Here is a 19,266-nt window from a genome sequence, read left to right as displayed (position 1 = left end):
AAATATTGGGCCAATATTGATGCAGTGTAGGATAGGACTCTTTCGAACAAAAAAAGATCAAAATCGGTCAACATGTTGAGGAGTTATGCGGAGACAAGCATATATAAAAAAAAATACATACGGGTCAAATCTGTAACCCCCTCCTTTTTGAAGTCGGTTAAAAAATGAGACACAATTGAAAAAGTCCTTGTAGATCCTTGTTGTCCACTGTAAGTGCCAAAACTCAAATTCTATACTACAGTATTACCATTGGCGCGTCGAACATTTTCCGATATTTTATGTTGTTTTTAATTTCGGCACTTACTTTTACCCGTGTAGAGTAAATTGAGTACGAATGCAAAATAAATTTCCACGCAGGGACTACACGTATAATTGTGCGCTACAGCGGTAGTTTAATTCGAATAACCTGAACAAGCCGCGTTACATCGTTTACGACGAATAAAGCACAATTGCAAAGAGTCCGTAATAGTGTAATGCTGCAACAATGGCGCATTTAGGATACGAGGAGTTTAAAGTGTAAGTTCTTTTGCTAAACTCATTGCACACAGCTAACTTTTAATAGACTCCGCGTGCAGACAATATAATAATTACTTGACTGCTGGACTAAGTAACGAGAACTCGCGGAACAGCGAAGCTGAAACGGGAATGCTGCACAGTTCTCTACATTACATAATTTTACGTTAGCCACGCGTTTGCGGCATTACGCTGAACACTTCGAAGTATTAAAACTGATTTCCCCCTAGGGCCTTCCCCTCTGTTTTCGCAATTCCACTGCCTGTTTTGAGGGAGCGCTGTGCAGTTGCTAAAGTACTCTTCCTACATAAATTTGTTACAATTAATTCCACGGTAACGAGACACGAACTTCAAGGGGAATTGGATCGAAGCAGTTATTTGCCGTAGGCAACAACAAGTAACACACAACGCATCACAAATTCATTGCAATTCTGTGTAAATTGCCAACATAACATCCAATTTTCAAACTGTTGCGTCGCCAGTCCTGAAATAGTTAAGGACCATTTTCTTTTTACATGTTTTTGATTTACCGGTGAATAGGCCAAATGTTGCCACCCTTAGATGGCAACCCTGCTTGAAACGTGTTCACCATGATGCATTTTAAAAATTTACTGTTTTGAGGATCACAAGAATCGATTTTTTGTGTTTTGCATTTTTCTTTTATAGTTCGAAGTAGGTATATATATTAAGAACACATTTCTGAAAGGATATTTTGAAACTTGAACGGGTGTTAAATATATTGCCCCTGAATGAACCACTTTATGAAATATACTTTAAACTTTAAGGGGGGATTCACATCTAACAGCCCCAAAAGTAACTGAATTTTAATTTTTTTTTTTAAGAAACTGTTGGTCATATTGGATCAAACTCTTTTGGGATATAAGGAGGCATCTTTAAACTTGCAGAAAATATTTTTTTGATGTCGATCATTCTTATTATTATGTATTAATTATTGTGGAATCTTGTCCACTTCTTCGACGATGTAACTCCTGTTGGCGATCCTGTGCAGCACCTATCACAGTCATCTGATTGGAAAAAAACAGAAGTTTCTTAAAGTTACATAGTTTACGTTGGGATTGGTCCACTTTAAAGGAAAAAAAATAAAAAATTGAAAGAGTTATAGCGTTTGAAAGAAAAAGTAAGTTTTTCCTTAGATGATTTTTTCATATTATTCGTTATATCAACGAAAAAAGTATTATAAATAAAAACTAAAATTAAAATTTTAGGTCCAGTTCCAGCGTAAATTACTTAACTTTAAGAAAATTTTCTTCTTTTTGCAATCAGATGATTGTGACAGGTGGTTTACAATAATTAACAAATAATAAAAAGGATCGACATAAAAAAAAATTCTGCAAGTTTAAAGATGCCTTCTTATATCCCAAAAGAGTTTAATGCAATATTAACAATAGTTTTTCGAAAAAAAAATTATAAATTTCGATTTACAAAACGCGATTTCCTCGAAACATTTTCCGAATTGTCAAAACTCATATCTCGCAGACGAAAGGACATATCAGCTGAAAATTTTGACGGCTTACGAAGCCACTAGAATATACTAAATATATCAAACACATTTACATTCAATCCAGGAAAATCCGCTACATATTTCCCAAACCATTGGTTTCCTATATTTCAAAGCTCGCTATTTCGAATATTTTCGACGTAGTGGAGACCGGGGCAATGTGAACCTCGGGGTAAAATGAGCTTTCTTAATTTATTCTTTAACGATAGAATATATTTACAAATTTTGGTGACGTAATAAATGTGTGTAATACCACAATGATAATTATGCACATTCAGATATCGAAAAATGGAGATTCATTTAAAAAATTACAAATTAAGTTTTAGAGACTTCCAATTGGTTTTCTGTTCAATTTAGCTTTTTAGATAAATAAGTCTTAAATGTGTTATTTTAAAACATTAATCCTAACATTATTAAATAATTCAGTTTCCACTGAGTACACATTCGGGGCAAAATGACCCGGGTAAACTGAGCTGCAAAGAAAAGATGCGCGAGTGATGTGCGCAATAACCTAACCTGTCAGCTAGCTGGGAAACCCCGCGGTGTGATGGAACAGAATCTAACCTCAAAAAAATGAAAAATCTGCCAGTTTTCGACAACCACGGTTTAAAAAAATACAGAAACTGACGTGCTACGTACTTCATCTCAGCGCAAGGGGTTAATAATTACCTATATCCTTAATTAAAACTCGTATTTTATTTCAGCTCTTTACCCCAGATAGTAGCTCACTTTACCCCATATATGGGTTAGGTCTGGGTTAAGTCATATATGGGGTAAAGTGGTCGTTTTAGCATTTTCTTTTCAAGTTGATTTTTAATATACTTTAAGTTCATTTTAAGTATTGCTATTCATAACATATAAATAGTAACGTTCAAATTATATTATAAATCTATTTCCACCCATTTTTATCGAAAGGGAAAAATTGTATTCGACTTGAAACTTTTTTCTCGTCACCCCGGTCTCCCCTACAAAGCTTATTCTAGTACCAACTCCCATGATGCTCACAGTAAACCAGAATTTACCCTAAATTAACCTTGTTATGCTAAGGGTTAATTACCAGTGAAATAATTTATAACTATTTCACGCAACATCCCCTTTCCCTCGATGCAACATAACCTCGAACGATCCAAATCGAAGAAACAGGGCGCGGAAATAAAAAAAAGGAAAAAATGAATTGCTCATTACTCTGTCAGAATACCCGTCCCGACTTGACGGCTGAATTCACGAGCAAAGAAGTCGGCATGGGGACCGTAATCGCAGAACTCGATCCTGTGCAGAACCCGTGGCGGCAATTAACATCGTCTCACTCCCTTTTTGCAACACGCCTACTCGGGGAAACGTAAACGCGAGGCGTTTCGTCTCGAGGGCAGAGTGTTAAACGCGAAATTTTTTTAATCTGCGAAAGTAACGCGTAAAGGAAGAAAGATAGAAGGGGGGTGGGAAGCGGGACGGCGAGGGAGAGGGAACGCGTGCGGCCAGAGGATTCTTCGTTTCGCTAAGTTGGTAACAATTAGTAGTTAGTAAGCCCCGAGCGACGTCGTAGCCTGGCAGCAACGATTATTGCGGGCCTGGCAATGGTACTAACGATGCGTACGCAAACTTTACATTTATCGTTATTGCGCCCCGTCAAGTTGCCCTGCCTGCTGTTCTTCGTTTCCGTGATCGTCCCTTTCCCCAGCTCCCCGTTCCACGGTCCTCGTTCCAGTGGCCGTTTTCTTTTCTATTCCGCCATCGATTTACGCGATCTTTCTCCTCTTCCTCGTTTCCGCGGCGGCGTGTTCTATGCCGTGCTTTGGTACTGTGACTATTCTTCCTTATCTATTTATCGTTTCTGTTTCTATTTTGCTGCCGATTTACGCGATCCTCCTTCCTCCTCAGCTCTACACTTTAACAGATACTTGGCCCTCTTCTGCGCTTCTGTGGAGAGGTATTCTTATTCGTTCTTTGGTACTGTGACTATTCTTCCTTATCTATTTATCGTTTCTGTCGACATTATCTATTCTTATTCTTCTATTTTGCAGTCAATTCCCGCGATTTTCGCTTCTCTGCAGTTTTCCTTTTTGAGAGATGTTCCGTTTTATTTTTTATGTAATGCGTAAAGTATTTAAGAATATAATTTACAACACTAAAATGTCACTTTTGTATATTTTGTATATTTTGTATATTTGGTATATTTTTTATATTTTGTGTATTTTGTATATTTTGCATATTTTGCATATTTTGCATATTTTGCATATTTTGCATATTTTGTATATTTTGCATATTTTGTATATTTGTATATTTGTATATTTGTATATATTTGTATATTTGTATATTTTGAATATTTTGTATATTTTGAATATTTTGCATATTTTGAATATTTTGAATATTTTGTATATTTTGAATATTTTGTATATTTTGAATATTTTGTATATTTTTGTGTCCTCAAAGTATCTCTTCTTCCTCTAGACTTCTCTAGTTAATTATCTTTTGTATCAAAGGGTTTGTCTCGTATAAAATTAAAATTAAATTAAAAAATAAATTAAATTTTATTCCTTTGCTCGCGTGTTCTGCCCCGTTATTTTTATTCAAATATGTATACCTACTTCTATGGGTGTTTTCTTTTTTATTTTACTATTAATTTACATGATTGTTTTTTTTTCAGTACCTATTTCGGTCCAGCAGAAAGGTGATTTTCTTTGTTTATTCCTCATTTTTTATTCAAATGAATATTCTTCCTTCTATCCTTTCTGTGTCGTGGTGATAGCATTTTCTACTTGCTCGTTAGCTGTGTTCATTATTTTCCTTGTCTCATTATTCCCCTGAAATATTGTAATCAAAGAATGGAATGAATCAGGTTTAAAAAAAATTAAACAACCATTTTTTCGTTGCTTCTCAAATTTTAATATTTTTACTGCAATATTTCGATATTCTATATTCTAGATGATGCAAATTTATTCTCGTTAATACTATATTAAAACAAGTACATCCATCATTGTTGTTAAAATATTAATACATTTGAATACAATTTCACATAAATAGAAGTATCGTCAACAATGCAAAATTAACATCAATATAAACGATTTCGTTTGTACCTACATACTAAAGCCGATTTATGTAAAATAGGCGTTCCCCGAAAATTCTATTCTACAACAATTTCATTTTGGTAACGCATTTAACATTGTTCGATTCGATAACACGAAGCTTGCATAGGAACAGCGATTTATTATTGCAATTAAATATTAATCTTGTAAAAAAGAGGAAAGAACAAATAGGAACATGTTTTACGAGAGAAATAAAGAACCAGGTAGAACTACCTCCATAAATACTAATTATTACTGTGTGTCAAAATCATTCTATTTAAATGCCTTCATTTAACGTTAGAAAAATTGGACTATTTATTTTAACTCTGTATTTTATAATAATATATAAAATACATACGTAACGTTCTTCAAGCATTCTTCATGAATTTATGCATTGTTTAATGTCATGAATTTATTATACGCGTATAACAGCATAATACGAAGATATTCCAGTACAAATATAATTAAACATTTTCAACTCTGAACATTATTGAGTATTTCACTTTTTCACAAAAATTTTTCGTTCGTTATTCATAAAAATTTCCGATTCTGTCTAAGAAATTCAAACTTTCGCCATGAAACTGGTGAAACATGACAAACCAAAGGCATAAAGTTGAAATTCGTTAAAAACACATCAATCACCAGAACGAAATACAGAAGAAGCGTAAAAAATACACTTTTTCGTGTGAAAAGTGCAAGCAGGCTTAAAATCTTTTTATTAAAAAGTTTCTAGACGAGATCGTTCTACCTGGCGAGTTACCAAGTTAGCCTAACACCCGTGCACGGTCGTCAAATTAACGCAGCGTTGCACCAAAAGTGGTTTCGTTACAACAGCAGTAGGGTTTCCTGCTCGTCTCCAACTTGTCCTCCATCCTCCTGAATTGTCCCTTGACGATCCTGCAGTGGAGTTCGACTTGTTTGGATGCTCTTCCTCAAAGGGTGTTAGGACTATTTGGCGATTTTTTTTTCTACTCGAATATTCGAAAATTCGAATAGACCATTTCAAGAAGTCGAATATGACATTCGAATCAGGGATGTATTTGATTACTTAAATACTTGAATACTCGAATATTTGTGTATTTGAATATCTGAACACTCGAATATTTGAATATTTCAATGCTTGAATACTCGAATATTTAAGTATTTGAATATTTGGACACTCAAATATTTAAGTATTTAAATACCGGGACTCTCGAATATTTGAGTACCTGAATACTTGATCACTCGAATATTTGAGTATTTGAATATTTGAATACTCAAATATTTAAGTATTTAAATACCTGGACTCTCGAATATTTGAGTACCTGAATACTTGATCACTCGAATATTTGAGTATTTGAATACTTGACCACTGGAATATTTAAGTATTTGAATACCTGAACACTCGAATATTTAATTTTTTGAATAATTGACCACTCAATATTCTAATACTATATTTGAAAAGTTGTATAGGTACTTCCATAGAAAGATATTGCGAAATTTGTTTCAAATTGTCACAAAGTATTCACAAAGTAACTGTGTTGAAAAATATGAGAAAAGCAATGTTTTGCTTCAACAGGGTGAAAAACTTCTTTAAAATTCGCCCATTGAAATAGCCTTCCTCTAATTAACTCCGAATTACCTACTTGTGGAATCGAAAAATGTTTTAAAATTAAATAATTCCCACTTAAATATTCCATAGAATTACGTGCCACACGAAAAAATTCAGTATTTAAATATTCGAATACAACTTGAATACTAGTATAATATTGGAATACAACCATAATTCTAATATAATATCCAAGTACGGCCTTAATTCAAGTATAATATTCGAATACTCCAATGCTCAAGAAATATTCATAACATTCGAGTGCTCATGAAGTATTCGAATAGTCTCGACCCCACTTCGCAGTCAGACGTCGAGGAAATCGCAGAGTTTCGAGGGATGAGGTGAGAGAAATCAAGGAGCATGTCAGTTTTTTTGCGGCTTTATCAGCCGACTGGCCGGAGGTGACAATTTGTTGAAGCCAGCGTTGTCGAAGACCGGAAGTAGGTCCCTGACTCTTTGTCCGGCGCCGATGGCTGCCAGCTCGAGCCACCTGAAACGATGGCGACCGCCGATGAAAAATTGACTTTTTCCCTTCTCATTTTTGTCGTCTGCTTCGTCTGGCCACCCTTGCAGGCGAATTTCATTTATGTTTGTTTGTTAGATTGTTTACGGTAGAACGAATTAGTATGTCGTGTATTGGTGTAAGGAAAATTTTCTGAGCTGTTAAATGACTATAAATGCAATGTAAGAATACCTTGCATTGTTTATAATTTCGAGTATTTCTTTGGTGTAGGGGTTGTACGTATTTCAGTAGTATTAATTTCATTTGATTTTTACAAATTTCAAGAAAAATGGTAGATAACTATGATGCTGTAAGTATCGTAGGATTTAACTTGATAGTTCCATTTGATAACTTTCGGCACCCGGTATGAGGGATTTCGATGAGATTGTAATATGTTGTAGCCCACGTGAAATTGGGGGGGTTTAAGTTATCACTTGCCTGATTTCGAATTTGTTTAAAAAATGTAGTTCGTCAAAGTTAACAATTTTCGATCTGATCTATCAAGCTTAAAGACTCTAAGACGACGACTTAACTTCTAGGATACGCACATTGAACTTTTTTCTGCCTAAATTTTCCATTTGTAGTATTTATTAATCCAACCCATTTTCTCTTTCAACTTCAACAAATTATTCTGCAAGAATGATGCCCGACGAATTATCATTTACCCCTGAGACTTTTGCGAAAACTTTCAGCGTAGACAGATCTAGATTGATTTTGCTTTATTTAGAACAAACCACCACTACCTCACCTACTAATAAAACAAAACAACTGCTTACCTTTATCAGCTCATTTAATGCAAATAATAAAACGTCAATATACTGACTGTTCACCAGCGGCCGTAGCCGTGATGAATACACCGGTTCTCGTTAGATCACCGAAGTTAAGCGTCACGGGGCGTGTACTGGGGAAAGATGGGTGACCGGGGAGGACGACCAACACCACCTTTTTCCCGGTGCGCTGCTGCTGCTGGGATCCGAAAGAGAAGAGAGGAGGGAAAAATGGGAATGAATGACTAAAATGAAAATGTAATAATAATGTTCGTTGGGCAATATAAGCAAAATGCTTGAAACGCCATCCTGTGTAAGAATAACACAGGAAAAACAAAATACAAAATACTGTGACTGTTCGCTCATACATCACCAAGCTATTAATTTGCAGATAATGTTATGATAATGTCGGAGAGTAAAAGTTCCTATTCCACGCCGAGCCTCTGGAAAAACGAAACAACAGATTCTGCCCGAGTCGCGGCGGACGCGGCGGCGATGCAATCACGTCCCATTAATTCGCGGTGCACGGGTCATCATGAAAATTATTCCGCGATAATACGAAATCACGCGTATCCACTGGAAATCTCGTCTGCATGGACTATCGTTTCGCATAATTCTGACGTAAACCAGTCACCCCCGTTTCTGAATGCCGAATTTCTACGAGGATCATTCGGATGCCTGTCCGTTTTCATCAATGATACAGACGATTGTTTCGTCGCTTTTCACATCGCGCGGTATTTCCAGCGTTTCCAATTTCCCCCTCACAATTGAACGACCATGGCGCGCGCCTTTATGATTCATAAACAAGAAACATTTTGGTAGACGGTCGCCCATTTTCTGTCCAGTTAATAATCTTCGGCTAGCTGAATGGATAAACAGCCGACGTTCACAAACCGGCGAATGGAACGAGGCCGTATCAAACTTCGAATCGTTGTCGTCTTTGACGACGAATGGGAAACGGCGGATTGTTGAACGGTCGTTTCATTGTCCAACAAGAACCGAATAACGCGCGTATGGCTTTAGGAGAGGCAATTTGAATGGACAATAGATGGGGTTTAAATATATGATTGGGTGGTTTTAGATTGTTGCATGATGGATTCATGTGTTTTAGGTAACTTGCTCTGTAAGCTTGCTCTGTAAGTACTCTATAACAGAGATGGGCAGAATTTCTATTTAAATAAAATTTCGAAAAAAAAATAAAAGTTGAAAAAATTATTGGTCATGTGTGGAATAAAGTTGACCTGGGTTAACTTTATTCGAGGAATAAAGTTAATTTTTTTATTCCTCGAGTCTATCAACTTCAGCGTCGAATAAATTTGTCAACTTTAACTTTATTTGATATCGAAGGTAAGTATTTACTTTAGGGTTTCATCACCGATTTTGATGAAATTTAGATATGTTGTTGGGGGCACGATTCGCTCGGCTTTAGCTTTTGAGATTTTCATAAAAATATTTTGGTAGGGTAAAGTAGCCGAATATGATGACCTCTCCTAATATGAGACCCCAGCTTATCTCCGCTACAGAACTCTTGAATGTCATAGCGATGCTATTTCTTTACTAACTAACCGTGTATTAGTTGTTTTGTCCGCACAGTGGCATTGTAATCAATTGTAATCAAGTCTTGAGCAAGCACATATTTCTGAAATACGTTGCAGAAAGTTTTTGAAGTGGTTCGATTAAATTACAAATACCTCTAAAGTGGTAAGTGTATAATGATTTTCACAAATACTGTTGTATAGTGCTTGGAATGGAGTTTAATGCTTACTAGTTGTATATCGTTAAATGATGAAGACTTAACTTCGAAGCTACTGAGTAGTTATCATGCTATCGTTTCCAAATATGAGACCCGTGGAAGTTCTACTGACGAGAGTGAAGAAGAAATTATTCTGAATGATGAAAATGATTAAGAAAGAAAATTATGATACCGAATGCTTGTTTTGCACAGGTCTTTACTCTTCAGATGTGCTAGGTGAACAATGAGTTAAGTGTACGTATAAAGTGTTACTATGGGCGTGGTGGGCCCATGAAGACTTCGGTGGTGGCCCACGAAGACTGCGGTAGTGAAGAAATAGATTTCACCTGTCGACTTTATAAAAAAGGAAAGAAAAAATAAGTTTCAGGAAAAATAAACTGGGTCTCATATTAGGAACCCATTTTTTTATCTGCCTATTTGAATGACTTTCGTTTTTATTTTATTATGAAGAAACCCAATTTTTGTTATAGTACTTTCCAGTGGGCTGCTAAAGAATACATATTCTACTTTTAAAACGTGTATCGAATTATAATAAAAGTGTTCTCAGTCAAGAGTTATGATGTTTTTAAGAAATGGGTCTCATATTCGGCTACTTTACCCTATTTATTCGGAATAGGTACACCTGCGTTGATCGTTACCGAGATATCGGTATAGGTATGGAGCTAGAATTGGGCAGGGGTGGCCCCCATGAGGGGGCAGGGGTGACTATACAGGCAAAAATAAGACGAAAATAAAGAGAATGAAACCCCAAGGTAAATAATTACCAATTAATCTGTTAAGTGTGTCATTTCTCGATCAGAAGCGTCTCCAGTATATTGAAAACTGTATGCTTAATAATTATTACAGGCAAATTGACTCAGTTCGGCCACAGTAAATGCGACGTATAATCTAAGACATTATTTACTCCTTTGTATAAGCAAAGTTTCGAAATTTTCGTGTGGAAGCAACTGGTATTAGGTATTCAACGCGGAGGAACTTTAGAATGACGAGTTAACTCGTCTTCTCCAGTTACCAAATTAATTGGTAAATTTCTGCCATTTCTCTTGGAACAACTACTTTCTTCGTTCTTGATGAAAATAGCAGTTATTCGTATTTGTTTGTCCTGCTCTAATAAGTGCTGACACTGGTAATCATGGAAACATGGATGTACCAAGCAATAGTGAGGATGGAACATGGTTGGGTTAAGTGGGTAGACTACTGTGACGGCCCGAAAAAGTAGGTAATCTTCTGATGCGAAGTGTAGAGAAACTAATCACCCGATTAAATTGCTGTTTAGCACTTGATTTTTACATATTGTAAAGCATTAAAAACCATTATAAAAATTAAGAATATATATATGTCACGCGGTGGCTCCGAACTGATGGTCTTTCTTAAACGGTGTACCTCCTAACTCAAATTTGGATTGTCTAAAATAAGAAAACATAAGTTGTCCATTAATTATAACGTTATTCCTAAGCATTCACGGACCCGTTTTTTAATATTTTGAAAATTCCCTGAATAACAGCGTGTTGAAGAAAAGGATGCCGATTTTCGTGACGATTCTTCGAACTCCCATAAAAAAAGGAATTTTCACAAAATGCTCCGTTAATGCTTAGAGAATGTAGGAACAGAGGTGTCTTCAAAATTTGGTCACAATTGCAGATTGAGAAATTATGTACACCGTTTTAAAAAGTATCGTTCGGCGCTCAGACATTCGAGTGTGCGTTCACCTCCGTATCTCAAAAACTAGGCTATATTTATATTTCAAACCTTTCGCATGTGATTCTAAAGATTTTAAACTACCATTTAAGCGAGAAAAAAATTATTTTTTTTTGACCATTTTACAGTAGTCACAATGTTACACAATGCTCGGTTTTCTGTATGGATTAAACGTTATTTCACTTTATCTCCAAATTAATTTTATATTTTTTGTGTGTTACAGAGTGTGCTGCGGAAATAATTGAAGCTGTGTCGCTGAAAAGGATGGAGGATAAAAGTGTTATAAGGTAAGGTTACTGTTATGCGTTAATGGGCATGCATGAGCATGAATAGCTGCATCGATTAGTACAGGAAAAAGTATCAAATCCAATTGCACCTCTGCAGGTACTCTGGTTAGTATAATCTGCAGACTGTGCATTGCAAATGGAAAAAGAATAGTCAAAGCATTTTCCTCAACTTTGAATCCAACTACCACTAGTATCTACCAATAATCTTCTGACTCATATTACGTCTCATGCAGTCAATAATTAAGAAACAAAAACGAATTTTGTCGTCACCCCATGTAGCTTTGAAAAAACTATTTTACAACTCCTCCGAAAATTCACCCCCTACACGTATATATTAAAATGCACGTTATCCAAATTATACCATACTTTTGTAAAACTCACCCTGCTTCACAAAAATAGGAAAAATGAAATTCTATTAGGCACAGTCATAAACAGAAACACGTTTCGATTATCGAGCAAAGTGGTTGGAAATACGAATAAAGAAAGCAAAAACATTAAAACCACAAGCAAAGTTGCACGAAGCATGCAAAATCACTGCTCCGCGATCAATTTAACTATAAAAACCTGAAAATACTGAATTCAAAGATATTTAACACCCACAACTCTCTGCCACTTGGTCTAACTTCCTCCACTATTTCTCTACCATCGCCAGTACATAGTTGACTTCTGCTACTTTTATGAGGCGACATGAGTAACAGTGTTACGAATGAGTTCACGCGCGGCTTCAACGATCGAAAATCGTCGAAGCGTTCGAATGATTCGAACCGCGACACCCAATGAGAATCGCGGGTGCGAAAGGAATCGGGCCAGGCCACGAAGAGGTGGGGTGGTGGGAATCGATCTGCTCACCCCATCCCCACCTCTCCAGATAAATTAAAATTGATTCTGATGCGTGCTCGACGGCTCGTGTGGAAAGCGTTTTGCAAGCGTACGCTGGAACGTTCATTTCCCACCTGTTGTTTTTGTATTTGCCGAGGGGTTGAACAGCCGAGTGGGGCGTTTCGGTGGGGAAATATGTGGCCCCATAAAAATCCAGGCCGCGGCTCAACAGCGTCGAGGTCTCCTCCACGCTGGCCAGGGTGACCCTTACAACCGGCGGCCCTGTGTAAATCGTCGCCGGCTCGTTCTGGTGGTGGGCATCGTTTTTCAGCTTGTCGTTGATCGCTTTCACTAATTCACAAAGCAGACACCGGGTCAACGGGCGCAGTTAGGGAAATGAGGAGGGGCGAGACGGGGGCTGAAATTAATTCGATCGGGGACGATCGAGTTAGCGACCGTGGGAATCAGCGGAATTAGTCGAGACGACGCGCGATATCGCTCCACCGCGAGGAATCTGTTTCTTCTATTTTATTTGCACCCCTTTCTCTCATCGTCCCCCAACGCTCGAAATTGTTCGGGCGCGAATCGAATGAGGAAACAAATTTCGTGGGATTGGCGAGGCTTTTTCTTTCATCCTGTTAGGAAGGTAACCTCTCCAGATCTACTAGTCTCAGGCCTTTTCTGATGAGACACTGTGCGCATACTTGTATGATAAAGGAGGGGGTGTTCTTGAAGCTTTTATTTTTATTTCTTCCGTCTAAAAGAATGGTATGGTAAAAGCGTAAAAATGTGTTGTCAGAAATGTTCTGTTACTGGAAATAATTCTGCTCTGAAACTGTCACCATCTTCACTGCTTGATTGTAGCGAATTCGGTACCTCGCACTGACTCTGCACTGGTGTCAGAAAATGACGTGGACTGGTTGTTTCTAATAGAAACGAAGATAGCTCTATAAGAATCAACCAATCCAGGTCATTTTTGGCACCAGTGCAGACTCGGTGGCAGTTACCGAATTCGCTATTAGAAAACCATGAATACAGTGGCTGATTTTCAGATACTACGTGGTTCTGAGTGAATGTAGTCTTAGTGGTCAAAACTTAAAGCTAACTTAACGATAGGGGAGAGGTGGGATGAAAGGGACACTTTTGTTTAGGACCAGATAGTGAAAAAACTAAATAACCATTCGAGTTGTAATTGGTCACATTAAAAGGGCTTAAAGGAATCCTATGGGAATCAGGAAATCCTGTTTCACGGAGATGTATAAATTTCGCGGGTAATAACACGTTACATTTACCGCTCACAAAGAGTGACCCCAAAACTAGGCCTTTTTTAGCCTCTTTTTGGTCCCACGATTTTGGAACTGAATTTTGTGCCAAACGATAGCTTATGATCCCGATAAATTTTCAAGTTGAGGTGACAATTAGTTTCTGAGATATGAGAGGTGAAAGAAGTGAAAATTCATTAACGCGTCAGCCCATACGCTTCGATGTATAGACTTTTATGTCGTTCCGATAATTTAAACAATTACTTCCAGGGGTTTTGCTGACTGCTAATAACGAATTTGAACTTAGATTTTCAAAATTCACGGAAAAAAAATCAAATAGCCAATTCAACATTGTGGACGATATATTAAAAACGCACCCACCGCACAGACATTTATATTTCTTGATTTTTTTTCGTGGATTTTGAAAATCTAAGTTCAAATTCGTTATTAGCAGTCAGCAAAACCCCTGGAAACAATTGTTTAAATTATCGGAATGACATAAATTCGGAAACTAATTGTCACCTCTACTTGAAAAATTGTCGTGATTGATGTCTCATCATAAGCTATCATTTTTCTCACAAAATTTAGTTCCAAAATCGTGGGACCCAAAAAGGGGCTATTTCTTGGGTCACTCTTTCGCTGATGAATGGAAACAAGCAGAGAACGCGAGAGATACCTTGATCACGTCTGCGAATTTATATTCAACCTGTGAACTGGGTCATTTCTCAGTCAAACTGGCAGAAACGCGATTAACTCGCTTCGACGATACCGAATACTTTATTTCCGTTAAACCCTCACGAAACATTAACTCCATCTCACTTAACATATTCCCCCCAATCGACGCGACAAAGAGTAAAAACAGAGGTTTAAAAAAATTCTGTGAAAAAGTTACCCAACATATGAAGATCCCAAAGATGTATGATCCTCCTCACAAGTGTCCACTGTATTTTACACGAACATGAGGGGGCTGACTCAACAAAAGGGCGGACATTATACGGCCGCGTAGGCGTTGCCGAAAAATTCGCCAACACGGCAGAGCTTTATCAGGGCCTATCGCGATTTCACGACGGAATACTCACTGACGTTGCCCGTGTTGAGGGGCAGCCGCGTAATTTCAACCACGGACCGGTACTTGTAGAGAGCGTGCCTAATATCCTCTTCGGGTAATTCTTCAGGTACGTCCAAAACGTAGACCGTGAATGTCTTTGCGGGTCTGCAGGGTATGGCGACCTGCGTTCATGAATACGAAACGTCGTATTTAGAGGCGTTTGAAGAGAGGGTGGGTCCTTTGTGTACCGAGAGATAAGTACCTTCTTGTAGAAGCGTGCCCCGGTGACTTTGTGGAAGCCCTTTTTGTAGACCGCCTGAAAATCGTCGATGTTGCTGAACTTGAAGAGTATACCGGTGGCCGTCTTCGTCAGGGAGAACGCGCCACTGTAATGCAAAGCGAAAACGATGTTTTATCTCTCCCCTTTCTCCCACCCTCCTCCGCCAGCCGTGCCTTCCCGGTCCTGCCTCCTTGTATCACGGTGTCATCTCCACAAATTTCGAGAGCCAATTCTATATCGAAAGGGATTTCTGGCTGGGCTCGGCGGATGTTTCCACGTGAAGCGTTTCTGACAATTTTATTTTGGTTAATTTAGTACTCTGTTGGAATTTGGGAGGAGGAACTAATTCATGTTTAAGATTCGATATATTGTTTGGGGGCTTCCTTTGTGCGAATTGATTTCAGTTCTATTTAGTCTTCAGATTTGTTTTTTGTAACACCTTTATTCGCTTAGAATGTTAAACACAATTACAGTAGTTTTCTCCTTTTTTGTACGACAGAATTCTGCGGTAATGTGAACAAGAAGATTTGGAAATTTGTATTTATTCTCGAGATGAAATTTTTTTTTGAAAGGACGTTTTCAATCACCTTGACGGACGAGGATGATTGAAATTGAGGTGTTAATCGAAACGTTAATTTCTATCAATTTGATCGTACTTGAATCCTGTCTTCTTCGAGATATAGTTGCAGAGAGTAATCTTATTCAGATTTAAGATTTATCGATTTCGAAGCCCTTTTCGTAGAATTTCGTTTTAGTTCTAGCATACTTAGTACTGTGTTTGACTTCAAATATCGATTCCAATGCAAATTTAATTAATTTGCTGATGGGCGAGTTTAGTTAGTAAAGGGATCCTATTCAGCTGGTCCACTTTGCGGTGCAAACATCGTGCAAGTGTAACGTTTAACAAAATAAGCAATGGAATATTAGTCAACATAGATTTGTAAACGAATCGCTTTAAAATTATAGGACGATTACAATTTTTTTGTGGAAGGTAAACAATGTGTCTTCTATTCATCTAAATGCATAATTCAGATTGTTGAAATTCGTAGAGACTAGGGAATGGACTTTTCAACATTTATTAGTTGACTTTGTTGTTTCAATATGAGATAGTCAATATTTCATGCACCTGTATAAGGAAGTGGCAGAGAAGTTAAAACTATTTACACTATTACATTGCACGGTATAATGCAGTTTGCAACAATACTTCATTGGAAGCCCTAAAGCGCGACTAACGGTACTGATCAAACATTTGTTTCAATATTGTCCTTCGCGGGGTAACCAATTTGTTTCAATTATCGTTAGTACAGCGCATGGTGTTGCATCGAAATAGTTTGTGAGTTTCGAACTAGATGCACTGGTCCAATATTGGAGTTTCAGTATTTCCATTTTACGCGTTCACTTGTTGTTTAGTAATTAACATTTAGCAACCAAGTTAGTCTAGATTAATTAGGGATTAATCTTGTTACTTTGAACTGCTTTTGTGAATAAAATGCCAAGAAAATTTAAACGAATGCGAGATATGATTCTGGAAAACAAGGAAATTGTGAATACTTTACACTCTGAGAATTTCATTTTCAAATGTGTAATGTGCAACTGGAGATACAAATATTAATTTAAATGACGAGCATTCGTGTTTATTCAATTACAAGCAATTCGAGTCCCAGTGATTCGAATACGAACAACTTGAACCTAAGAAGATCAAGAAACTTGAATCGTAGGAATTCAAATCCATGCAATTCAGTACCAAGGAGTTCGAGTCAAAACAACACGAATTCAAGCATTTCGAAGTTAAGAACCCCGAATCTAAGGAATTCGTACCCAAACAACTCCAGTCCAAGCATTTTGAACTTAAGATGCTCGAACTCAATAAACTCGAATCCAAGGGATTCAAATTCAAGGAACTCGAACTCAAGGAACTCGAATTCAAAGAAATTATATCCAAGGAATTCGAACCCAAGGAACTCGAACTCAAGGAACTCGTGTCTAAGCATTTTGAACTGAAGAAGTACGAACTCAAGAAACTCAAATCCAAGGAACTCGAACTCAAGGAATTCGCACCCAAGGAACTCGAACTCAAAGAAATTAAATCCAAGGAACTCGAACCCAAGGAACTCGAACTCAAGGAACCCGAGTCCAAGCATTTTGAACTGAAGATGTTAGAACTCAATAAACTCGAATCCAAGGAATTCAAATTCAGGGAGCTTAAACTCAAGGAACTCGAATTCAAAGAAATTATATCCAAGGAGCTCAAACTCAAGGAACTCGAGTCCAAGCATTTTGAACTGAAGAAGTTCGAACTCAAGAAACTCGAATCCAAGGAATTCATATCCAAGGAACTCGAACTCAAGGAACTCGAACTCAAGGAACTCGATCTTAAGGAACTCGAGTTTAAGCATTTTGAACTGAAGATGTTAGAATTCAATAAACTCGAATCCAAGGAATTCAAATTCATGGAACTCGAACTTAAGGAACTCGAATTCAAAGAAATTATATCCAAGGAACTCAAACCCAAGGAACTCGAAATCAAGGAAGTCGAGTCTAAGCATTTTGAACTGAAGAAGTTCGAACTCAAGAAACTCGAATCCAAGGAATTCAAATCCAAGGAACTCGAACTCAAGGAACTCGAATTCAAAGAAATTATATCCAAGGAACTCAAACCCAAGGAACTCGAATTCAAAGAAATTATATCCAAGGAACTCAAACCCAAGGAACTCAAACCCAAGGAACTCAAACCCAAGGAACTCAAACTCAAGGAACTCGAACTCAAGGATCTCAAACTCGAAGAATTCGTACTCAAGGAATTCAAATCCAAGGAGCTCGAACCCGAGGAATTCCTACGCAAGGAACTTGAACTCCAGAAATTCGTACCCCAGAACTACAAACCCATAAGACTCCAATTCTACAATCTCACTCGAACAAAACACCCGACGTTCCTTACCGAAAGTTCATCTTCTCACAAATAGTAGCCGCCTTCTCGATGCTGAGCTCGTGGCTGGGCGTCAAGAGAAAGGCCCCCTTCGTCAGAAAATCGGTCTCGCTGATCTCAGAATCGGTGTCCTGATCCTGCCAATCGACGGACGCACGCCTGTCCTCCTGATTCAGCCGCAACAGCGAGCTACTTTTCGACGCAGACATGTCGTTCTCGCACGTGCCACTGCCGTCTGCTCCCATCTGAGACATCTTTTATAGGTCGTCGAAGTGGGATCGGCTGCTTGACGATCGAACGTAACTCGTTACGCGATATCGGCTCCTTGACGAGATCACTACGACCGGACACACGCTCTTGACACACTGCTGGACAGTTACGCACCGATACGCCCCTTTTATATCAACCAGGAGCTGTATGAGTCGCGATGATCGGGGATCTCTGCCCACGATCCTGATCGCCCCACGGTCTCGGTTCACGATCCTCTTAAAAAAAGCTCGTTGAGCACTGAAATCCTCGGTTCACTGCCGCTTACGTTCGCATTGAAAGAATAGCTTCTTTGATAATAAGATATAGTTCTTATACATGTTGTTCCAGAATCAGTAGGAAATATTCTAAGGGCGACTTCAGCGCATCTAAACAATAAAAAGGATTCTTATAAACATACGCTCTATTTGACATTGTTTTCGAGTTAAGAGCTGTCCTTTAATTTTTAGATTATACAGAATGACTCATGAATATAGATTAGAGTTAGAATGCATTTAGAACCCATTAAGTACGCTGCGCAAATTAATTACGCAAATGAACTGTGTTTAAAATGACACGTGAGTTGTGGGAAACATCCCCTTATAAATCATCCCGAATGAAAGCGAGTCACGCAATTAACTCATTAACCCTGTTCTTAAAATCGTACTTCTACAATAGTTTGACAGGCTAGACATCGTTATGCCTGGAGTAGACATCATTTATATTTTACTATTGTATTTTAAATGAGGTCATTTGTGGGCCATATTAAGGTCACCGTAATTTCGTCCACTCTATCATTTCGTTTTTCAATTCTGCAATTCATTTTATCCACGGTATGATACACCGATGAAGGCAATTGCTGTGGCAAAAAGGTAACCGTAATTACAGAAACTTAAGACGCTGTTAACTCGAATCAAGGATAATTAATTAATTCGCTCCGGGACGTACTGCAGACTGACTCGCAGAAATGTTACGTCATTATTAATTATTCCAGCT

At 37.8% G+C, this 19,266-nt stretch overlaps 1 protein-coding gene and 1 long non-coding RNA gene across 4 annotated transcripts in view; one reads left to right on the top strand and one right to left on the bottom strand.

Moving 5' to 3' along the window:
- LOC143374604 (uncharacterized) overlaps positions 1-11,776 on the top strand; it is a 115,179-nt gene extending 103,403 nt beyond the window's left edge. Inside the window, exon 3 of the long non-coding RNA XR_013086704.1 lies at positions 11,626-11,776. This is a non-coding gene — a long non-coding RNA (uncharacterized LOC143374604). The remainder of the gene's footprint in view (positions 1-11,625) is intronic.
- On the bottom strand, positions 3,005-18,552 carry LOC143374574 (uncharacterized). 3 transcript variants are annotated; one of them, XR_013086690.1, is made up of 6 exons: positions 18,037-18,546; positions 15,081-15,204; positions 14,850-15,000; positions 12,643-12,859; positions 6,311-7,172; positions 4,677-6,182 (listed from the first exon to the last, which is right to left on the bottom strand). XR_013086690.1 is itself a non-coding variant. In XM_076822823.1 (5 exons), the coding sequence occupies exons 1-5, from the start codon at positions 18,276-18,278 to the stop codon at positions 3,913-3,915; spliced, it is 771 nt and encodes a 256-aa protein (XP_076678938.1). In that variant the 5' UTR covers positions 18,279-18,552; the 3' UTR covers positions 3,005-3,912. The 3 variants fall into 3 exon arrangements, 2 of the variants coding, with proteins under 2 accessions (XP_076678938.1, XP_076678937.1); XM_076822823.1 differs by lacking the exons at positions 4,677-6,182; positions 6,311-7,172 and adding an exon at positions 3,005-3,949 and having other exon boundaries at positions 18,037-18,552; XM_076822822.1 differs by having other exon boundaries at positions 4,676-7,172.
- Positions 18,553-19,266: the final 714 nt, after the last annotated feature.

This window comes from Andrena cerasifolii, chromosome 11, assembly GCF_050908995.1.
Source record: "Andrena cerasifolii isolate SP2316 chromosome 11, iyAndCera1_principal, whole genome shotgun sequence".
Classification (NCBI taxonomy): domain Eukaryota; kingdom Metazoa; phylum Arthropoda; class Insecta; order Hymenoptera; family Andrenidae; genus Andrena; species Andrena cerasifolii.
Note: the sequence above shows the minus strand (reverse complement) of the source record. Positions and strands in the feature narration are given on the sequence as shown.

Bases quoted from the DNA above. Each gene is read 5' to 3' on its own strand.
- LOC143374574 (XM_076822822.1), bottom strand. From the start codon at position 18,278: ATGTCTCAGATGGGAGCAGACGGCAGTGGCACGTGCGAGAACGACATG. The intron at 12,860-14,849 runs GTGAGTATTCCG...TTTGTGAATTAG, and splicing joins CCTCAACACGGGCAACGTCA to TGAAAGCGATCAACGACAAG. The intron at 7,173-12,642 runs GTGGGAAATGAA...CCATCGTTTCAG, and splicing joins GGCAAATACAAAAACAACAG to GTGGCTCGAGCTGGCAGCCA.